The following is a 21,642-nucleotide window of genomic DNA, read 5'->3' on the forward strand; positions in this document are numbered from 1 at the left end:
GATGCCCTTTCCAAATCTGTGATACCATTGTCTGGCTCCTGCTTGATCATCTACTGCTTGATGTGTTGCAGCATAGCTCTCAGAAGTGAAACAAACTGGGGAGCTCTGGAGTGTGCTCCTGCTCTCCCAGAGAGGAAGTTGGACATGTATGGAGCTCCTTACTTGGCTTTACAGATGACAGGGAAAGAAGTTCTGGAGGCAGATGAATGGTGGGCTATTGGTAAGTGTCTGGCCTGAGAGAAGAATGGGACTTGATGGTGGGGAAGACAAATGTCTGTAGAAATGATTGAGGAAGGCCAGTAAAGCAGCTAGGTGAAGTAAGTTTTGGTAGCAAAGTGTATCACAGCTTGTACATTCCATCACACCAGCTATAATTTTTCCACAACTTTTTCTTTTTACCTCTTGTATTATAGAGATGTGAAATGAATTGCACTGTTTCTTGTAAGAAGGGTGCCAGTACTCTGCTTTTGCACAGCCTAAACACATTGGTACTTAAACTGACAGTTTGTGTTGGGCTTGGATGCAGCTGGTTAACTCAAGTCAAGGGACTGCCTAGTGCTGCCCTTGTCCTTGGGGGTTTTTGGTGGTTATTGGATAAATTTGGGTTTTTTTTCAGCCCTTTCTTGTCACTTGCAATCCCAAGAGCTGTTTTGACGCTGTCCTCTTGGGAGAGGATCCCTTAACAAAGGGTATGTTGAGATGTGCAATTTTCATAGGATGCTGTTTATCTGGAAGCATACAGCCTTCCTTAAGTTAAACAGGTTTTTCAAATAACAGATGCACCTGGCCACTAGAGATGGGAAAAGTGGGAGCGCATTATGTGCTGTAGGTGCATACCCACATGCTGAACACAAAATTCATGGTGCCATAAGTGAATCATGCTGCAGTTAATGTCCCAGGTTAACCTTTAGTCATTCCTTGATCAGAACAGAATTCAGAAGATGAAAAAGCAGGTATCATAACCCCAAATTTAAATTTAAATTGGATGGGGTTTCCTTCTATCTATGATAAAACTGGTTTTTTTCCCCCAAAGACTCATCTAAGAGTAATTTAAGCAACTAAGTAATCCTTTTGCTTTCTGAGTGAGATGGAGACCCTGTTCATGCCTCTGAAGCCTTTTAAACATTTAATCTACCCCCATAGGATTTCAGAATTATCTTGCATCTCTTGGCAAGCATTATGGTGTAGCTAAATATTAATCATAGTAAAAGCCAAGTAATACAGGAAAAACCCACAGAATCATTCAAAATTTATTTGTTCAAGTTTTTCTAAGTTCCATTCTATGATTCTCTTAATATAGTGAGCTTTATAAAGAATGCATTGTTAAGAAAAATAATATATTGTTAATTTGAGCTTTTTACAATTCTGAGCACTACATTGATAGATTATTCTGCACCACTTGAACTTCTTGTGAGAAACACTTAACATTTGTGAGACTTAATGTATTCAAATTACTCTATAGGAGTTTGCTAAGATGGTTTTATTATGGAATCTTGGCTTTGAGAACAGATGCAACTTCTTTTATCATGAGTTTAAGATGCAACATGTGACCTGGAACATGACTATAAATTGGTTTACAAAATTTTCAGACAGCTCTTTGGGTACATATGCATTGATGAATATACACACAAGCCAAAATCCTATTAGAAATTAAAAGTACTTCTTCCATTGAGACAGATATTCACTAAAACTTGATACATAGCTCTTCAGTAAAAGAAACTTCAACAAGACCTTCAACCTCTAAAAGAAAGATTAGCTACTGTTTTTTATCAATATGGACATCGCTTTGAAGAAACTGAACATCTGGTTTCCTTCTGGGAGAATTATGTTCTGTCCACTTGACCCTTTGTAAAAGTAAATATTTTTATTAGTTATGTTATGTAGGAATTTGAAAAAATATTTAATACCTGAAAACCCCCAACCTTTGCATATTTAGCTTCAGTTACAGAAGTGCAATACATCAAATGATCTTATGTTCTTGCTTAATGAGTTTCTATTGTATTAAAAATTATACCAGTATGGAATTTGACAAGAGACATAATTTTTCCTTTGTTTTCCTTTTCATAAGAAAATACTTATTTTTCTCCCTTTCTCCCTTGTCCCCTCCCAGAATTATGTTTGTCAAACCACAGACATTTCAGCCCTCACTCCCTTCCTTCAGTTATGGCTGTAAACTGCACTTCCAGGATAAATCCATCTGGATGATATTTGCTTACCACATAATTTAAACATGTAAAGATACTTAGGAAAGACAGTTATATGTTTTGATTGTGATCAAATAGAGGTTTATTATATTTATTATATAATATTATATATAATATATATATTTATATATAAAAATATATTTATTATATTAATTATTATTATATTTATTAATGCTTATTGGAGATGTAGATTCTAATCCTGTTTTCAAAGTAGAATAGAACAGATCCTAATATTGTAGCTATTATATTTATTTCTTCTATGTAGAAATAGATTTCTTTGGAAAAATGCTCTCCATGCATCCCAGGTTTAAACACAAATGTTGCTTGTTTTTTTGCCGCTGTGAGAGTGAGTGGATATCTTTTAAAATACACAATGCACCCTTTTAACTAAGGAAAGGCATTGGACTTGATGAAATGTTACACTCAAGAAAAGATTTTACAAGTCAAGCCAGTTAGGAATTTTTCAGCCAAAAATATTTTGTTGGAAAACAACAATTTATTAAAAACAGAACATTTCACACAAGCAGTTTTCAACAAAACTATCAGCAAGAGAAGTTTTTCAGGTATAGGGTTGTAAGAAAACCTGTTTCAATTCCATGGAAAAATAACAATGTAACTTAAAACTCAAGTAAATACTAACTCACTGGAAAGCTCTGTGTCTATTTTAAATATACTTTCTTTTAGAATTAGAATCCTTCAATGATCTCTACGTCTTTCCCACAAGGAACATGGCTATTTTCAAAATTCTACTTTTTATTTTCCATTAAGTGGGAAAGATGGCTTTCTAGTTGATTCTAGTCTACTGATGTTCATTTTTGCCAATTGTTCCTATGGAAAAGAGTCTTCCATTGTTTTAATGCAAACTTGCTGAAAAATGGCAGATATGACATTGACTCAAGTCATGACAAATGATTTCCTCTGTTCTTTTTCATTTCTCATTTGACATGTATCAAAATTTGCTGGTGAATTTAAGACCTACTCCAAATTCTTATAAATTTTATTTGTCCCATTTGTCACTATTATTATTATGATTGGTCTAAACAGTGTTACTTATGTAATAGGCACTGTAAGTCCCTGTCTCTTTACGGGTTGTGACAGTGTTTATTAATCTTCAGGGTGAAGTAAAGCCTTGCAAAAGACTGTGCTATCAGAGTAGACAGCTTTTGATCAAGTGGGTTGCAAGATAATTGAGCAATGCTTGTGCCAAATCTGTCTAGGATCTAAACCAAAAATACAGAGTTTCTGTGTTTATTTTGGGAATAGGTTCATAGATCTATGTTTGCCTTTCAGCAATATTTATGAGAAATGACATCGAAGTGGGCTTTAAACAGCACATTAAAATATAAAATGTTACTGTGTCTCTGAAGCACATCTGGTAATGCAAGATGTAAAGCTATTAATTTGGTCAGGACAATGAGTTCTTTATGAATTGGGGCTAGCCCATTGAAATTAGTTTACTCCTGAATTAATGATGATGGAGGGTGGGGAATCTGGAGTAATGACCATCTGCTGGCTGTTGATGTCCAGCAGGCTTTAAGAGACAGAGTGACGCCTGTGGTAACATGCTTGGGCAAATCTTAATTTCTGTATTGTTACTAAGCAAAGAAAAAGAAAACAAAAGATGGATGAAACTGTAAAATTTAGGTAATTTTTGCGTGAATGAGAGGACTGTCTTCCAAGGGTTGAAGCTTATTACTATTCTCCATTCCTGAGAACAGCTTGATTTGATTCCCCCACCAGCCAGGAGAGATGAGAGGCAAAAAACCCAAATGCTTTTTACTCTGGGGACTGCAGGAGCCCCACACAAGTGCTGTTGTGTTTCATCTCCTATGGTGCAACAGTGCATATGTGATAAACTGAGTCTCCAGCTCTTCATCCCTGTTGCTATTCATTCCATGTACCTAAAATGCTTCCCAAGATGTAGTTTAACTGCCTGAAACTCTAATTCTCATGAACCTCTGTAACAGCCTTACTACGATGAGAGCTGTGTACATTTTTTGAGATTGTCAAATCGTATTTTGTCTTACCCATATCTTCATGAGAGATGAAGATATTTGAGTAAATTCTCTAGCGTGAATAACTGTGTAAATGAGGGAGGCATGAAATTCCCCTGCACAAGTAATTTCCTTCCCTGCTTTCTTGGATATTAATCTTCAAGGTGAGTGACATAAGCTGCTGCATGACTGCTGGAAATTAGATTAGTAGCTAGGGGGTTTTTCCTTAAAACAATCTGGCAGTACTGGTAGAAAAACACATGCTTCTTTCTGTGTATGTGGAAAACATAATGTAAACACATATCTATTTATAAGTAGTCATCATAATAAATATCTTAATATCTCTATAGTATCATGCTTCCTGCCATTGATTTTATCACTAAAAGTAAACAATTTTTCCTTGATCATTCTTATATGCTAATGTTGGATTACAAACCTCTACTTCCAAAAATGCTGCTCATGGTAGATATCTTCAAGATTACAGTGCCCACGGTGTTATGATATGATTGGGCAGAATATTTTTGAAGTGTATCTCATACTCTATATGAAGTGTTAGTTTGGATATAGGGTTTTCCCTGCAGTCTGCAGTAGCAGGCTCAGGCTTGGGAATAGGTGGAGTGCAGCCTTCTTGGGGGAGGCACCAGTATCCCAGAGGAATGTAAAACACTACGCAGTAATCAGGCACTGGGGGATCCATGTGCCATTTTCTTCAGGCTCTGCATTTTTTGTTCAAGTGATCTTCCAAAGAGATTTCTTTTCCTTTATTGCAGCTAAAAGGTTGATAATCTTTTTTTCATTTGGTATTTTCTTATAATCTTGCTAAGTAAGCACTCTGATGCATCAGTTAAAGTAGATCTATGGAGTTCTTGCAGGGTAGATGAAAGAGCAACACTGCAAAAAAAGCTCACAGAAAGTGTATGTGGTTGAAATGAACTTTATTATCTATTTAAGTTTTAATACATGCTTGAATTGGTAAAAGAAAAATATATTTTTGTAGTTGCTTCTTTGAAAAGTGGAGCAGTTCTCTTATTTCCTCAGAGAAATATGCTGAATCTTCAGCTTCAGAGATTTGAGACTGGTAGTTACATGTAATTTGTTTTAGCTAGTAACTTTTGTAACAAATTAATTAATCAAATAGTTGAGTTTCTGTGTAAATTTTGCTGACAGTTAACTCTGGAAAAAGACAAAAGAGGACTTTGCTTGCTACAAGAGAGCTGAGCGACTGCCCCTGAACTCTGCTTGTGCAAAAGTCTCTTGCTCTGACACAGTGGAAGCAGGCACCCACCATTTGTTGGATACACGGAAGCTGAAAGTTGCAGAGAGAGATTTCTGAAAGTATAGAGACAAAATAAATATTTGAAAGGTTTGCATCTGGTCTGTTTTAAAGGTCAGGTCTGAAAGGTGGAAGCAAACCCTGACCCAGTGGCAGATGCATAAGGGAAGAAGAGCTCAATTGCATGTAATTATACTTTCTCCTCTGCAGAAAGTATGGTTGTCTTTTTTTTCTTCTCTCCCTGTTCTGCTTTTTATGCTAGCATGTTTTTCTGTCTCTGCCTCCAATCAGAGTTCTTTAAATCTTTGAAGTGTGCAATAAGAAATGATTAAGAAAAAATTATACTAAACTATGTGTCAGCAAAGATTTATGAGCATAGGTGGCCTGAGAGAGGAGTGCTGTAAGGTTATTACACCTGTCTAAAATTCAGATGGGCCTAGGAGCATTCCCAGGCCTGGGACAAGGTGGCCTATGATGGTCATGTTTGCTGGTGTGATATTGGGAATAATCTCCTTCTCCACAGACAGTCTCCAGGCATGGCTCAGTCCCTAGTGCAGTTCAGCCATCACTTGAGAGATGGCTTTTATGCACCCTGTTTTGGAGACTAGGATTATTCATTACCACAGATGTGTTATTGTGTCCCAGCTTGCTTTTGCAGCCAGGAGCATTTTTGGGCACATCTAATGCATTAATTTAAGAATAGCCTTAGTTTTTCTGATGATGAAACCCTGCAATGTGACTTCAGCATTTATTCAGCATCAGAGAATCTGAAGGTTGGTCCAGAAATCCCATGTGTGTTTTCACTGTGGAGAAGATCAAGGGTGACATTTTATTTGATGTGAGCACATCTTCTCAGTCAGCATTTCTCTCCAGACTTTTTTAATTCCTTGCTTGTGTAAGTTTGCTCTACAGAATTGCTATTGTTTATTTCAAAGTGAATTTCTGGATTGTTTGTTTTGTAGAGAAAAATGGAGGAGTTTGGAACTGGGAAAGAGGAAACAGAAGGGTTTGGAACTGGCTTGGAACTTGTTAAATTGATATGCCCTGGTGGGTGAACACGTAGTGGTAACCACTGGGGAAAAGTGATAGTAGCTTGGTGGTATCTCTGGGAATAATGCAAGGCTGTGGGAGCAAAGGCAGGATAAGGAGATTGAGTAACTGTCTTCGAATTTAAAGGGAGCAAATGCTTCTTCCACCTGCTCCTCTTGCCTAAATGCACTAAGGCTTAGAGGGCTGCAGAAACTCATTTGCTCATCAGATAGAGTGGTTCCCTGCTTTTTGTGGTACTATACATAGCTCTTAGCACATGTCTGAAATACAACAGGGACTTTTTTTCCTGTAGCCTCACTGAACAGGCTGGCATAATCTCAGAGTGAGGCAGGACCAGGTGGTTTCCTCGCTCTGCTGTGCCTCTTGCTGGGTTCAGTGGGATCCTGGTGTTAGTATGCACTCTGTGTGCCTGTGTTCCTCAGAGGACAAAATGTGAGCTAGGCAGCAAGAATGGAGGAGCTGGGGTTTTTATGTGCTAAGGGTAGTATTACATAACTTGAAACAGCATTATTGGAATACCTCTGTGTTGTTTCATTAGATCAGTACTTAATATTTGAATGAAACATTAAGGTTTGTAAATGGCTAGTTGTGTGTCTTGGCAGTATTTTAGGTTTGTTCCCCAGTTACTAAACTCAGAGGGGTGTTTTGCAGAAAGTTCACATAACTTATTTCTTCCCTTAAAAGTGGAAGAAAAGGAACTTTCATCTGAATTCACCGGGCTTAGCTCTGAGAATTCAAAAGGCTTTGGAAACTGGCTGAAGCTCTTGGTACTGACTTGAGTAATATCCCTTTGAATATTTACTTTAATCAAGCCTATTTAGAGATTCCTGCTCACACCCTGTCCTTATTTTTGTTGGTTTCCAGTACTAGATCAAATGACCAATGAAATATAAAGCTGTTTTCTTAAAAATAAGTTCTTCTGGAGTTGTCAGTGGTATTGCTATAGCTGGGTTTTATGTTATTTTAGCACATAATAGGTATTTCTTTGTTTCTGTGTTTGAAAGTCTAAGTTATTTATTTTATTTTCTGAGAAGGTGAATGAAGTAACAAAGTGCACAATGGCTCAGACTCCTTGCAGTTGTCGACAATTACTTACAAACAACTGATCAAACCATATCTCTTAGACAGATGTAGAAAGGAGAAAAACATTCATCTGAAGGAAATCACCTTCCAACTATAATACTCTTAAGTCATGCTACTTTTTCCCCATGATTTTTTTCTGAATGGAAGTAACGCTTTGGTCAGGGGCCAGTGAAGGTTTGCATTTGGCAATTCAGTGTTTACTAAGAAATTTGGCTCTTTTGAGAAATAACTGTGGAGATAAGAGGCTTCATATATTTAAATAGAAGGAGTTTCCATGTCTAGAGAATACAGCAGTTTAACCCAAAAGAAATGTTCATTCACCAGCTTGTCACTTGCTTCTGTCAAAATGGTCATTCAAATTCCTTTGGAAATTCTGGCAGGTTAAAGATTGTTACTGTGAGTGGTTTCTCTTTTACCAGCTTTAGTCTCCTAGACTCTAGTCTTGTGCTGATTAAATACAAATGCTGAAATAATTTCCTTTCAATTTCTAGTCCTATTTCATCTAATATTCCTTATTCTTTATAATGAACATATTTAATGACTATATAAATGCATGTGCTCTGTCAGAGATTAAGCATTAAAGTAATTTGAAGCTGTAGTTTCTCTGTGCTCTGCATATGCAATTCAGGACCACAAAAGCCAGTTGGACTATGCCTGCAGTTAGAGAACTCTGAACTGGGGACATACTTTACAAAGCTATTATTCAGCAAGAGGGCTCTGGTTTCTTCATCTCAACTAGTCACAATGTTCTGTAGATATCTGCAGACTTTGGCTCTAGAAAGCATGTTGTTTGCAGGCCATGCTTCAACAGTTGCAATCTGGAGTGGCTTGATAAATAGTGTTTTTACAGGAAATGTCCCAATCTGACTTATGAGGCCATTCATTTGGGTAAACTGCAAGGGAATGTACTCAATGCTGTTACCTTGTCTGTTATTAATTTCCTCTTTTTTAACATGTGTGCACAGTGTGTATATAAATATATATGCATATATACACATAGATGTATGTACTCCCAAAGTAGGGAGAAGGAAAAGCTGAAGGAACGTGAAAGGGTCCTGCAGTTAGCTGCCTGAGCCAGGGCTGGGGGGCTGCCAGGGTCAGCAGCATTTGGAGCTTGGAATATGTCAGGGCTCAGAAAGCTTTAACTGTTGACTCTTTTATGTGATTTGCTGTGTTTTTTCCTAATGTTGCATACTCTGTGATGAAAACAAAACCCCAAAATTTTTATTAATGATACTTCACTGCAGTCAGAAATTTAGATGTGCATCTTCTGATGGCTGTGGGTAAAACTCCCTCAACAAATGTGTTTCAGAGGGCATGCCTAAGTAGTTATGCATGGCTCTACTTTGGCTAGCCACTCAAATGACAATTTCTGGAAAAGCCAACTGAGTATTACTTATATTACTTGTGTCTAATAATTATAAAGTCCATGTCTAAACATCTCATTTCAGCAGTAATGCTGTATAGGCTTTGTAGGAGCCTGTTCTCATGGTGAATTTGTGTCTGAGTCTTTCATTATAAATGTAACAGTGTCACGATGTGTCATGGAGACAAAACTAATGAAGGATCTACATATAAAGCAAAAATTATCCATTATTCTGGTTTTAAGTAGGCTTCCCCTTCATAAACATTCCCCTTGTCAGCAATGCCAAACCAAACATTCCTTTGTATCTCCCCTCACTGCCCCCACCCGCCCACCCCCACTTTAACTCTCCAAAAAAGTTTACATTGGAAAGGGAAAATATCATTATCTCTTCTTTACTTGGAATTAACATTGTTTAGGAGAATTTTTAAGAAAGTAAATTGACTTTCTGGACAGTGTTGACATTTTTGTCTTTCATCAGTACATCCTTATTCTGGAAGTCCTGTGGTTTTCTTCTACAATGAGGTCTGAAGTTATTTCTTTGAAAATATGCAGTGAATTCAAGCATATTACAAGTATTTTATAGAAGAGGTGTAGCAACCTAATTGGACTTGATGCATACTAATTTCTCTGCTGTTAGCCAAATTGGAAAAAAACAGCAGTGCTTTTAAATAATATGTGCATGAGAGAATGAATTTGTGATTTTAATTTGGTGCAGAGCAGCATTTTGTGGTTTTTGGTGGGGTTTTTTTGGGGGGGTGGGAGAGAGCTTTCAGAAATGTGTTTAAGTGCAGAGAAGAAATACCCTGGAAACATCTGATTTTGAATTGCACTTTTCTGTATTTGTACCCTTGAAAAGCACTGGGCTGTTCTGTACTCTTGGAGTATTTGCTTTTGGATGCACCTTATCTCTGTCAAGTTGTCAGGGTTTACACTGCATACTGGTTATGTGAGTTAAGGAAGATGTCATTCCCTATCTCAGCGCCTTGACTTTGGCCCTACACAGAGTTAAAATACATACAAATTTCGTTCTTCCCATAGACAGTAGCTTTCTGCTGACCTTGACTATAAGGAATTTCTCTGTAAGCGGGCTATAAAGTTTTAATTTAAAATGAAGCAAGACCCAGAAAAACCTTCATTATTATCATAGTCCTATGATTCAAAGAGAAACTACCCTGTGTAACAGACGCAGCCTGATGTCCTTAGTAAGAGGATGACATGGTTTTTTCCTTCTTTCTGACGAGTAAGTGTGACAAAGTTAGTGAAGTTTAGTTGGGGGTCAAGAAATTTCCTGGAACAGAAATGAAAAATACAAAAAGGAAGTGTCAGAGAGTGAAATACCTGCACACATGGTAAGATTGTTTCTACCATTGTTAGATCCAATTCTACAGACATATTGGGATTCATTGGTATGTTATCCATCACTGTAATTATCCAGCACATAGGACTGGATGCAAGTTCATTTAAAACTTTGCATGTTATAGTTTATTTTCACTGTTATTTGACTTGATTGCTGTAATTTGGCTCCAACAACAGCTTTATTTCCTCACAGCCTGTTTCAATTTTATTTCTTCCATAAAATGATGCATTTGCCCATCAGTAGTCTTTTCCAAGATGATGTTTAGTGATACCCCCAAGCACAAGCATCACATAAAAAGAGAAGTGTCTTTTTAAATGCTACATAGCTCTCTAATAGAAAATACAATTTGGAGGAGGCTTGCAGCCTGTAAAAGCAGGTACCAGGGGCTCTTTACTATATATGCCAGATGCAAGTCTGGAGGACTTTTTGTTTGTTTTGCTTATTTTTGCTTGTATAAAAGAGAAATGGGAATAAAAGCTGAATGTTAGGATGCTAGTTGGGTTATTGCTCATTTGCTTGTTTTTTTTTGTAATATTTGTGAGTGGTGTGGGACAGCAGCAGCAGTCCTTGTCTTTAACCAGAAATTTTAAAACTGTAATTGCTGAGCACTGGAAGCTTGAATATAAAAAAGACTAAAGAGGGACAGAATATGAAAAAGACTAAGGAAGGACTCTCTGTGTGTGTGCATCTCTCTGATGTTTATTAGGCAAATCAGCATCTCTCCTAATTGTAGCAAAGTTCAGAGCTTTGAAAGGAATTTGAGTAATTCTGCAATAAACAATGCTGAAGTTCTTTCCTCTTCGGTTTCCTTTTCTTAAGCATGTGCACTATAAAGCAATCTCTGTTACTGAAGAAGTTTGACAGGTTCACATCCAGCTGTGGAATATTTTGGAATTGTTTTCTTCATTTATTAAGGCAAAATAATGGTTGTGAGGTTTAAGCTCTGCAGTTCATTAAAATGAAATAATAGAATGGCTTTGGTTGGAAGAGATCTTAAAGATCATCTAGTTCCAGCCTCTCTGCCATGGGCACAAGACCAGGTTGCTCAGACTCCATCTAACCTGGCTTAAACACTTCCAGGAATGGGGTATTTGCCACTTTTCAGGGCAACTCCTTCCACTGCCTCACCACCCACAGTCATAAATTCATCTAAACCTATTCCCTCTCAGTTTGAAGCCATTGTATCTTGTCCTGTCACTACATGATCTTGTACAAAAAGTCCATCTCCAGCTTTCTCATAGGCCTGCTTCACATACTGGAAGGCCACTGTCAAGTCACCCTGAAGCCTTCTCTTCTCCAGGCTGGAGAACCCCAATTGTCTCAGCCTTTCCTCCTAGGAGAGGTGCTCCATTCTTCTAATCAACTTGATGGCCCTCATCTGGACTTTCTTCAACAAAATACAAGACCTAATGCATTTATAGTTGTATTCCTCTTGAGAAAGATGCAAGAAGAGGGAATGCTAGTGACCAGTTAAAATACCTAACGTAGATTAAAAAAAAAAAACAACCCAACTTTAAACTTTATTTTCTCCCACAAAATCTGAACAGTTACCTGGAGTGTTTAGCAGGAAGAGGGGATGGTGAGCAAGGCAGAAGTGCAGCTGTAAACCAAACATTCAGAGACTGTGATGTAGTAAAAGGAAAATAAATTCTGTGTAAATTCTGACAGTGTCAGAGAATTTGTTGAGGAGAAACTCAGGTATTCTTTTCTGGCAACTGTCGGAGTTCTCACCATCTCTCAATGTGAGGACTTGTATCCTAAAATCCTGTAGTCTCTTTATTACTGTAACTCGTGTATGTGCATAGTGCTTTTTGTGCTATTTCTTCACTTGGTATACACATTAGTGAAGAATCACAAATTAATGGTGCTGGAAATCAGCTCTTGTAATAAAGAAAATGTTGAACTGTGAGTTCTTGTCTATGTTGAGGCATTTGATTTATTTTTAAATAGGTTTGTTTCAAATTCAGTTTTCTTTGTCTGGCCCTAATTAGCACTTAACAGTAGAAGTACTATTATCTAAAAAATGAAATCAGGAAGCAATGTAAGGAAAACTCAGTTAAAAGATTTTATCTCTATCTTTCTAAGAGTCAGTAAAGAAAACTACGCTGTTGGTTGTTTTTTGCAGAGTAACTACATGTAACGCGTTACATGGGACTCTTAATTTGCTCAGAAAATGCTTTGCTTAGAATACATTCTGTGCTTCACTGTATGGCTGTTGAGTAGCAGATTCCTTTGCATAGATGACAACAGTATTTTGTGATAACGATAGCTGTTCTTGGCAGCCATGACTTGCTACTGCTGTACTCTCAATGGTCTATGCAGGGACTTGCCTCTAAGTCCCTAAATAATCTTGGGACTGACCTGCTTATCCTGCTTTTTCTTGGTTTTCATCAGTGTATGTCAGGCATGTCCTGTGCTGAGCCACTTTACCTAAGTCTGTCTGTTTTCTCAAGCTTAGATTCAAAAGAAAGTGTCTGAAGTGACAGACCTTCTGAATGTAAGTGAAACATGATCTTTTGATGGATTTTTTTTTTTTCCCTTTGTTCATGTGGGGTTTTTAACTTTAATGAAGACCTGGAAATGCTGCTGGGATTAACTGCACTGTACAAAGGCATGAGAGAAGCAGTATGTATACGTAATTTGAAAAATGCCCGGCGCTTTACGAAATAATTCTGTTCATTCTAGTTATAGGGAGTTTTGAAATAAGCACAAGGTGACACAGCAGCTTAGCTGTGAGGCTGCCTAACCCCAAATCCCGACTCGAATGATGGCACGACAGCACATGATGATTTCTAGCCCTCGCCCGACACACTGACCAGGAGGAGAGACAGGTTCGGCTGCAAGCACTCAGTTTTATCTTCCCGTGAAGCAGCAGCGAGTGCCACCTGCGGGAGCCCTGCTGGAAGCGGCGCCCTCGGGCTGCGAGCGGCCGCATCCCGGCGCGGCCGCATCCCGGCGCGGCCGCATCCCGGCGCGGCCGCATCCCGGCGCGGCCGCATCCCGGCGCGGCCGCATCCCGGCGCGGCCTCATCCCGGCGCGGCGCTGCCGCCCGGTGCCGCACGGTGAGGCCCTGGGTCGTGTTCTGCCAGCGTTCTGTAGCGCAGCGTGATTCCTTGTCTTGAGCAAAGCTGCGTGTACAATAGAGAACGTGCGAAAAAAATATTTTCAAAAGCACTCGTCAGTGGCTCATTTTTACAGCAAGAGGAATAGCAATGGTAATTGTACTAAGGAATTTTCTACAAGCTGCACTGAGATGACTTGAGTTTGCAAGACAGTGCTTTTGCTGGGCTGAGAAACGACTGTGGTCAGTACAGAGTTAATGCATACATGCAGGAAATACATGCATTTCACTAATTAAAGCGGATGTCTTTCTGCTTGGGCTTTTAGCATATACTTCACAAGAGTATTTGGGGAGTGTCAGTTAAGGTTTTGATCCCTCTTTCTCCTCCCACAAGACCCTGTGGGGAGTTTTCCTCTTTGTTTCACTTGGCATAGAAGCAGCATATGCTGTTTTAAGTAAGGAGCCTTGCAATGTGGTTGGACACAGACCAAAAGTTGAGTATGGCTCATCTTTTCAAGTTCTCTACAAAGTTTGAAGGAGAAAATATTGTGTCACATGCCCTTCTAGACCTCATATCCGGTGTTACTTGGTAAAAAATACACTGTCTTTCCTTGCAGACGTAGCATGGTGATTAGCTGCTGAACTTGATTTTTTCGTGGGTTTGGAAAACCATGACCAAAACCTTGGAATAGCACTGGGAATGGATTTAAAAGTGTTGGAGAGATGAGAGGAGGAAGAAGACATATGCGTAGCAGTTAAACCACAGAGGAGCCAGTCAGCTCATTCCTTACATTAGAACATTTATTATGCTTTTCATATTCAAACACTGTGAATTGCAGTAAACCAGAATGAAAGTGACAAAGGGATTCTGTGATTTGGTCTTTGCCTGCCGGCAAAAAGTTAAGTATTCTGGACTGGAGCCACAGTATGGATGATTAGCTCCAGAAACTAGGCAGAGGATGCTGTAGATAAAGTTTGTTTTGAAGAAGTGGGCAGGAGAGAGAATGATGTTACTGTGACTTTTGTCAGTGGGCAAATGTGTAAAGGGGGTTTTGCTCCTTCTTGCCACTATAGATCAGAGGGTCTTATTTGGACCAGCTCATCTCTTACTGCATTTGTCTTGTGTCACAGTGTCATACTGCCTTTCTGTGGAAAAGAAAGTGAAAGGATGGCATGGTTTGGGAATATCAGGAAAATCTGTAGCATCTTACCAAAAAACCCCACAAAATCCGAACCCCAAGTTCCAGCAAAACCCCTCAAAGCTGGAACATTCTGGTATGTGTTGACATGCAGGGGGGAGAAGACTGGAAGATTTTTGTGGGACATTTTTGTAGAAGGGAAGCTGTAACTCACCCACATCCAGAGTGCTGCTGGAAGGGAATGAAAGGAGCCATTAGAATCCTGTGCAGTTTTTGAAGGAATAACTATGAACTTGAAATAACATTTGAATCTTAAACAGGTACTGCCATATTACTTAGGAATGATGAGGGGTGGTGGTGAACAGAAGCAGAAATGAGGGCTTGGTTTTTGTCCTCATAATTGTTATCCCTTAGGACAATGTTATTTGGGGTTTCTTTCAGTGTCACTTCTTGGTTCATGTGAAAGAACCATGTTAGTGTTAGCATATAAACTTGTTTTATGGTTTATGTGACCTGGGATCAAAGCTATTCTCGCGGGGCTCAGAGCAGCAATGCATCTGCTCCAGAAGGGATTTTGTAGGCAAACAAATGACAAAAACTAGATCAGGGACAGATGTCCCTATTCTCTAACAAAGATAATATGCAATGTTTAACAATCAAATGTCAGAGTGTGTTGCTGTGAGTATGAATTTTACCATAGCCATCCTTGGAGTTTGGAGTTCATTGTGAAACCTGAGAATGTGAGTGCTGGTTTTGGAGATCTGTGAGTTGTTTTACATTCAGAAATGCAACATCCAGTACCATTCATTCAAGAAGGATGGGTGTCTGTGCAGGCTCTCACTGGGCATCTAATTATCCTTGTTTGTTTGCAAAATATTTCATGTCAAAAAACCTACAAATATCTATTTTATTTCTACTACTCTTACACCTTTTTTTTTTATTGCAGCAGAAAGAACTCATCTAGATACTGCTTAAAAAATAAACCAACAGATAGTTTTTCTGTTTACAGCACAATATGTAATGTAGAATTTCAGAACTTCCGTTATTTTACATGTATTGGTATGTGTATAGGGCACTGACTGTTTAATCTGTAAAAGGCTGCATTTAAAATTGTAGTAAAGTATTGTAAGGGAACATATATTCTGATTGTGAATAAAGTGACCACAGCAGAATCTTATATCAATGTTGATTGTGTCTATGGAAGATGGGGGAGGAGGCAGTGTCTGTCATTGAAAAGTAACTGTATTTGACAAGTTTTTGAAGAAAAAGGGTTTGACACAAAGGAGGAGGGTCAGGTTAGATTTTTGTTTCATCTGCAAACAGTCCTGTGACAAACAATAGTCTCTTTCAAGTTCCTTGGTGCTTTTTTGAGAATATAGCAATAAATTTTTCAAAGAATGAAAGTGGAACAGAAGTCTTCCCTCCAATGGAAATTTGTCCATGAAACTTTAAAAGTGAAAATTGTGATTAATAATGATTTTAAATAGTTAGAACCCTTACTGATGGTTTTCTTTTATTAGGGTTTTTTTGGTTTTGTTTTTTTGTTTTGTTTTTTTTTTTTTGCAAAGTACAGTTAGTTAAAGAGACAAGGTATATATTTGTCTGTGAAACATCCGTATTTTTTGTGAGCATGATTTTTTAAAAGTATTTTTTAGCCACCCATGTGCTATAAATTTGAATAAATTTTACTAATTCACCTACAGCACACTATTGGTTTAGATGCTGTGTTTAAAGGATCTTATGTTTTTTATAACACTAAAGCTGATTTGCAGTTTTTAGCAGCTCAGGATTTTAAAGGCAAATCAATCTACTGGTAGGAACAAAAAATTTCTTGAACTAGGACCTCCCAGTATGCCTGTTTGGGTGGCCCTGGCTGATTATGGCCCATGAAAATGCATGGTCATACATCTGACTGGTTTTGGTTGCTGTTAAAGAGTTTTCCTTAACTGAGAAATGTAAATGGTATAGCTGTGTTTATTCATAAATTATCAATGCATATGTATTTCAAGTTCTCTTACTAGGATGTTCTGTGAAAAAGTGCTCTAAGCAATAGGTAACAGGTTTGACTGATGAGTTCAAAAATACAAGGTACCTCATGGACTACTAAAATAGCTGAGCCTGAGATTCAGAGACAATTTAAACTATTTCAATAATTATATTACAAGAGCATTTAGGAGTGTCCAGAAAGTTTTTTTTTAATAAGATGCTTAAAAGCTTTGGGGTACTACTACTAATAATATTGTCTGGATAAGTGAAAATTGTTTGTACAGAAATTGAGCAAGCATTATTTTCTTTTACATTTACTAGCAAGCTTGTACCCCAAATGCTGATTTTCGACCAGATTTTATATGAGTCCAGCTTGGCCATACTGCAGAGAGAGAGAGATTTATTTTACTTGTCTGATTAATAGTTTTTGTCAGAGATTTCCTTCCTAGATTGAAAGGAGGAATTTTATAAATAAAGGAATGCTTAACATTAGCTTCTGCTTTTTGAATAATTCAAAACTTGGTGTGTTACAGAAAACAGAGCAGAGTTCTGTACTTGTTCTTTTTAAAGTTTTTTAGTGTATTCTGCAAATTCTAGCAATAGCATGCAACTGGTTTGAATTAATGAGACAAAATGGTGAAAAGTATTTTTAAAAATATATAGATTTGTGTACTTTTTGAATAAGTAATAAAATACTGTTCTGTGCTATGTTACTGGACCACAGTTTTTAGATGTAATGTTTTCAATTGATAATGAATCAGAAAAGTGCTGAAGACTGTGTCATACTTGCACCTGGTTGTACAATTCTGGCACAATAATCTCCTGTAAGCTTTAGAAAAAACAGCAACAGAGTTCAAACTCTTTCATTACTGAAAACTATTACAGACAGTGACAAGACTATTTGGGGGAAAAAATTCTTTATGGAAAGGGTTTTTCATGCATTGAAACAGGCTGGCCAGGGAAGAAGTGGATATACATGGAGATATTTAAAAGATATATAGACGTGGCACTTAGGGACATGGTTTAGGGGTGGACTTGGCAGTGTCTGTTTAAAAGTTGGACTCGGGCATCTTGGAGGTGTGAGAATTTCTAGACATTGTTCTGAAGACGCACTTTTCTAGGCACAGAAGCTTTCTTTAACCTGTTGTAGTTCTGTTAAAGCCCTTGCTATCATATTTTGTAATGCAGAGCTGCTAAACTGGCAAGTCTGTAGAAAACCATTAGTGGGATTGTAGTTTTTAAACTTGCCATGGATTATCCAAATGAGCTCTTGAAACAGAGTTGTTGTAGCAGTGGCAGGTCTGAACCTGTTCAATAAATACCTTGGTTTCTGTGCAGTAATGGAATGATCCAGATTTCAAGTTACTATTCCATTATTAAAAATGACAAGGTCATTCAACGCCCATTTGAATCCCACTTGATTTTGTACCGGGAATGATAGGTCATACTCCATAGCAAGGGATAAACACAGGAACTTCATTAAATTTGGATAAATGACTGTTGGGGTGGGCCTTACTTGCAGAAAAATTGCTTTCTGGTTTTGAGTTTTGATAACAGAAAAGCAAGGCTTTCACTTCCTTAGAAGGCCTTATAGAAAAGGCTGGCCTACTTTAGATGAGAAAAGAGTTGACTTATGTAAATAAAAATCAGGGAGAAGAGGCAAAAAAAAGGTCATTTTTTCTTGCTTGCATTTAGCAACTCTACAAAATGTCAGTAAAGCAGTCCAAAATTATTTCTGAGATTACTGATTTTATTTTTTGATTTTGTCATTAACATGTCAGTAAGTGACTCTGTGAGCATTTTCATGGTGAAGTTTACTTAATATATTTATTTCAAGTCTATGAAACTCTAACCAGCCAAAACCATAAAATAAATATATGGATATCCTTGTTTTTCCATTTTTAACGTACTTTTTCCTGAATAAGTGATATGAAATGATTTATTTAAAATTTAAATAAGATGGTTTTTGTATTTTAAAATTAATCACAGAAAGTAGATATATTATCTATTGATGAAATTTCTTGTTTCAAATATATTGTGTGATTAACTGGTTCCTATAACTTTAGTAGTAAATCACTGGATAACTGGAATTTGATTTGTAAACTGGTGTGATGTTCAGAGAATATGTAGTGCATCATTGAATGCAGGGGGTTAGACACAAGCTTGCCAAGTTTTAGAATTAGTTGGTGTATTTATTCTAGCCAGCTGCCTACTGATGATAAGCATAGATAATTAAATTTGAATAATCTGTTTTAAGAACAAATTTATTTTTTAATTGTCTTCTGGAGAGCAGGTTCTGTTTTATAGCAGGTTTGTAAAGGAGTTTGGAGACCCCTAGGTTTTTGTAGTTGTTTAAGCCTCTGTTGTGGGCACACTTGTTTGTTCAGTTTGTGGCACTGTCCAGCTGTGTTTTATGAACCATAAACTCAGACATTCAGGTGGATAAGCATTACAGCTGTTAATTTGGAGGATTTAGAGAAGATGTTTAGCTAGCTCACAGTCTTTAATGTATGTACTGTCGTGTGGATGAAACATCTATATTAAGGACAAAGTGATTCCTAGGTAAGATGTGGTGGATTTTATCTTGAGTAGAAATAATTGGCTGATCTAGCAAATAATATAGAAAATCTAGTCGAATTTTCATCAGCTAAATAGAAATAAATTTCTCCCCTAATATGTGCCAGTGGATTGTAGCCTCATGTGTGTCTAATATTTCTAAGTATTTTACATATTTGCAAATTAAATATGACAAATATACTTGAAATGCAGCTGAAAGAGCTTAAAAAATCCTACAAATTTTTTATTTTTTGGTTGTAATATAAACCTAAGCTCCTTAATGGAAACTAGGGGAGAAATGTTTTCATTTTATGTCTGAGGATAGGATTCAAAACAAGCTATATGAATTTGAAAGCAAAGTAATTTAAGAAGGGAGGAAAAAAGGGCCATTTATTTGAGCTCAGTCTCAGTTATGCTGCTGGAAGGTCTCCAGTAACTCTGGATCTGATGGCCGTCTTGAAAACTGCGTGCAAAATCACCTCAGTGTTGTTAGAAAGTAGATAATTCCTTCATTAAGAATTAAGGCTGTACTGTGAATAGTTCCAATGCTGTGCACTCTGTACAGTGCTGTACACAGCACTGAGCTGTGTATATGAATTGTCAGCTGAGGTGAAGTCCCTGTCCCAGGTGGCACACAAGTCCTTCAGACAGAGAATCATCCTTGTTCTGATTTGTCTGGTCTTGGTGCATCCTGTCTGATCTTGAGGCTTTCATTATGTAAAATGGAGTGTCAGTATTGCTGGAGATGGGAAAATATTCAAAGGTGCTGGAAAGGAGGATACAAAATCCCAGCCAGTGTGTGGTGGCCACATGTTGACCATTGGCCAGTACCACAGAGGGTACATAAGGTTGCTGTAAGAGGAGACGTGTTCCCTGCCTTCCTGAGAAGCCTTTTCTTCTTTGCCCAATGCTGTGCTGGAAGAAATATTAGTGCTCTGCAGTTTAGTAAAGCTTTAAGTTAGTGGGATTTTCTGTTTGATGCAGGCTGTTGTGACCCTCTGGATGGTCACTCCATGGTTAACTTCAGCAGTACCTTAGTGCAAGCAGCTCTTCCATCCCAGTTCATAGATCTCTCACTAGAAATTAACTGAGGCAGAAAAATGTGTGAAATCAAAGGCAGACGTTCACCAGATGTAATTAGTGCTCTCAAATGTGAGAGGGTTCTTTTGTGCCTACCTGGTAGTACATCCAACTGAGAGCCTCCTGAATAGCACTGCAGTTAATCCTGAGAGAGTTTTGTCTGTTCACACTTCTTATACACAGACACAAAAGCGATGAAAGCTGAAAACCCATCCTTCACAGGGGCTGTGGAGCAGGGGAGTGCCTTACTGAAACATGCTCGTTTTGATGGAAAACTCTGCCTTTGCTTTGTGTCCATTAGGTTCTACTAAGCCTGTGTCTGCAGAGATGCCAGATAAAACACCAGGTGCTACAGAGCCTGTGCCCAGAACTGAAGGTTAGTGGTTTTCTTCTGTTCTTTTGTCTATTGAAAGAAAAAAAGAAGTGTTTGGATTCTGTGAAGAATTTTTTGAAGTTAAAAACTAGTTTCCCTTACTGGCCTTAATTTTAAGGGAGAGCTGGATTAGTATTATATATGCAAGTTTATCTAGATAGCAGGAAATTTTCACTTGTCTTTGAATAACCTCTCCATCCCCCCCTAGCCCATCATCCATGGTAGTACTAAAATATAGAATAATGGGGAAGTGCACTGCTAGGATTTCAGCATTGAAGGTGTTTTGTCCCATTTCATAAAGAGATCTTGTTAACTGAAGTCAGTTTTTTCTATGGTATACTTGAGTCTCATGGAACCAAAACTGACATTTAAGCTGTGGGTTGATTGATACAAGGAGGAATTGTCCGTGTGATTTTTACTAAATCAGTGGAATCTTGAAATGCTCACTCAGACCATTTTGTTTCCTCTTGAGGTCTATTAATTTTAAATTCCCACATCTGAAGGTTTGGTACTTGGTTTCAGGGAAAATTCATTATTTGAAAACAATTGTAGCCCTGCCTAGTCTGATTCCTTCCCCAGAATCACTGCTGGATGTGTCATTAAAACATTTTATAAAAATTTGCTATTTCATGTGAAGATTGTGAAGGGTTTCTGACAGTATTGTGTAAAAGCTATCTTATCCTTACTTTCCAGATCATTGCTGTCCTCACACAAGGGCTATATTAATTAAAATGTGTGGTTTAGTCTAACTAAAGCGTACAGCTCAGATGTCTCAAAATTCAGTTTTAAGTATTTTTGTAGATTTTGGACCTCAGTTTTGGCATTTGAAATGCATGGAGGAACAAGCTGCAATAATAATTTCAAGAAGTGCATCAAATATAGTAGGGACAGGTACTTCTCTTCATGTAAAGGGTATTCAATTATGCTTAACTGCAGAAGGCCTTTTAAAATTTACTGTAAAGCTTGACATGTTACTGGGAGAACTCTCAACACAAGAGGAGAAGCAATTACAGCTAGTCTTTTAAAGATTGAGCTCTCTCTGATGCACATGTTGTGTCATCCTTATAAATAAATGCTTATGCTAAAAGCATTGGAGTGAGTCCACCTGAAGCAAAAGCC

At 37.8% G+C, this 21,642-nt stretch overlaps 1 protein-coding gene across 7 annotated transcripts in view; it reads left to right on the forward strand.

The window, feature by feature from the left end:
• PLEKHG1 (pleckstrin homology and RhoGEF domain containing G1) overlaps window positions 1–21,642 on the forward strand; it is a 123,001-nt gene that overhangs the window by 14,826 nt on the left and 86,533 nt on the right. For 5 of the 7 annotated variants that reach the window (XM_085576528.1, XM_085576531.1, XM_085576530.1 and 2 more), the window contains one exon: window positions 20,452–20,526. The exons of the other annotated variants lie outside the window; for them this stretch is intronic. In XM_085576528.1, coding sequence (XP_085432654.1) covers window positions 20,478–20,526 — 49 coding nt within the window. In that variant the 5' untranslated portion in view covers window positions 20,452–20,477. The remainder of the gene's footprint in view (window positions 1–20,451; window positions 20,527–21,642) is intronic. 7 annotated transcript variants of the gene reach the window in all.

Source organism: Lonchura striata, chromosome 3 (genome assembly GCF_050655825.1).
Source record: "Lonchura striata isolate lonStrDom1 chromosome 3, ASM5065582v1, whole genome shotgun sequence".
NCBI lineage: Eukaryota > Metazoa > Chordata > Aves > Passeriformes > Estrildidae > Lonchura > Lonchura striata.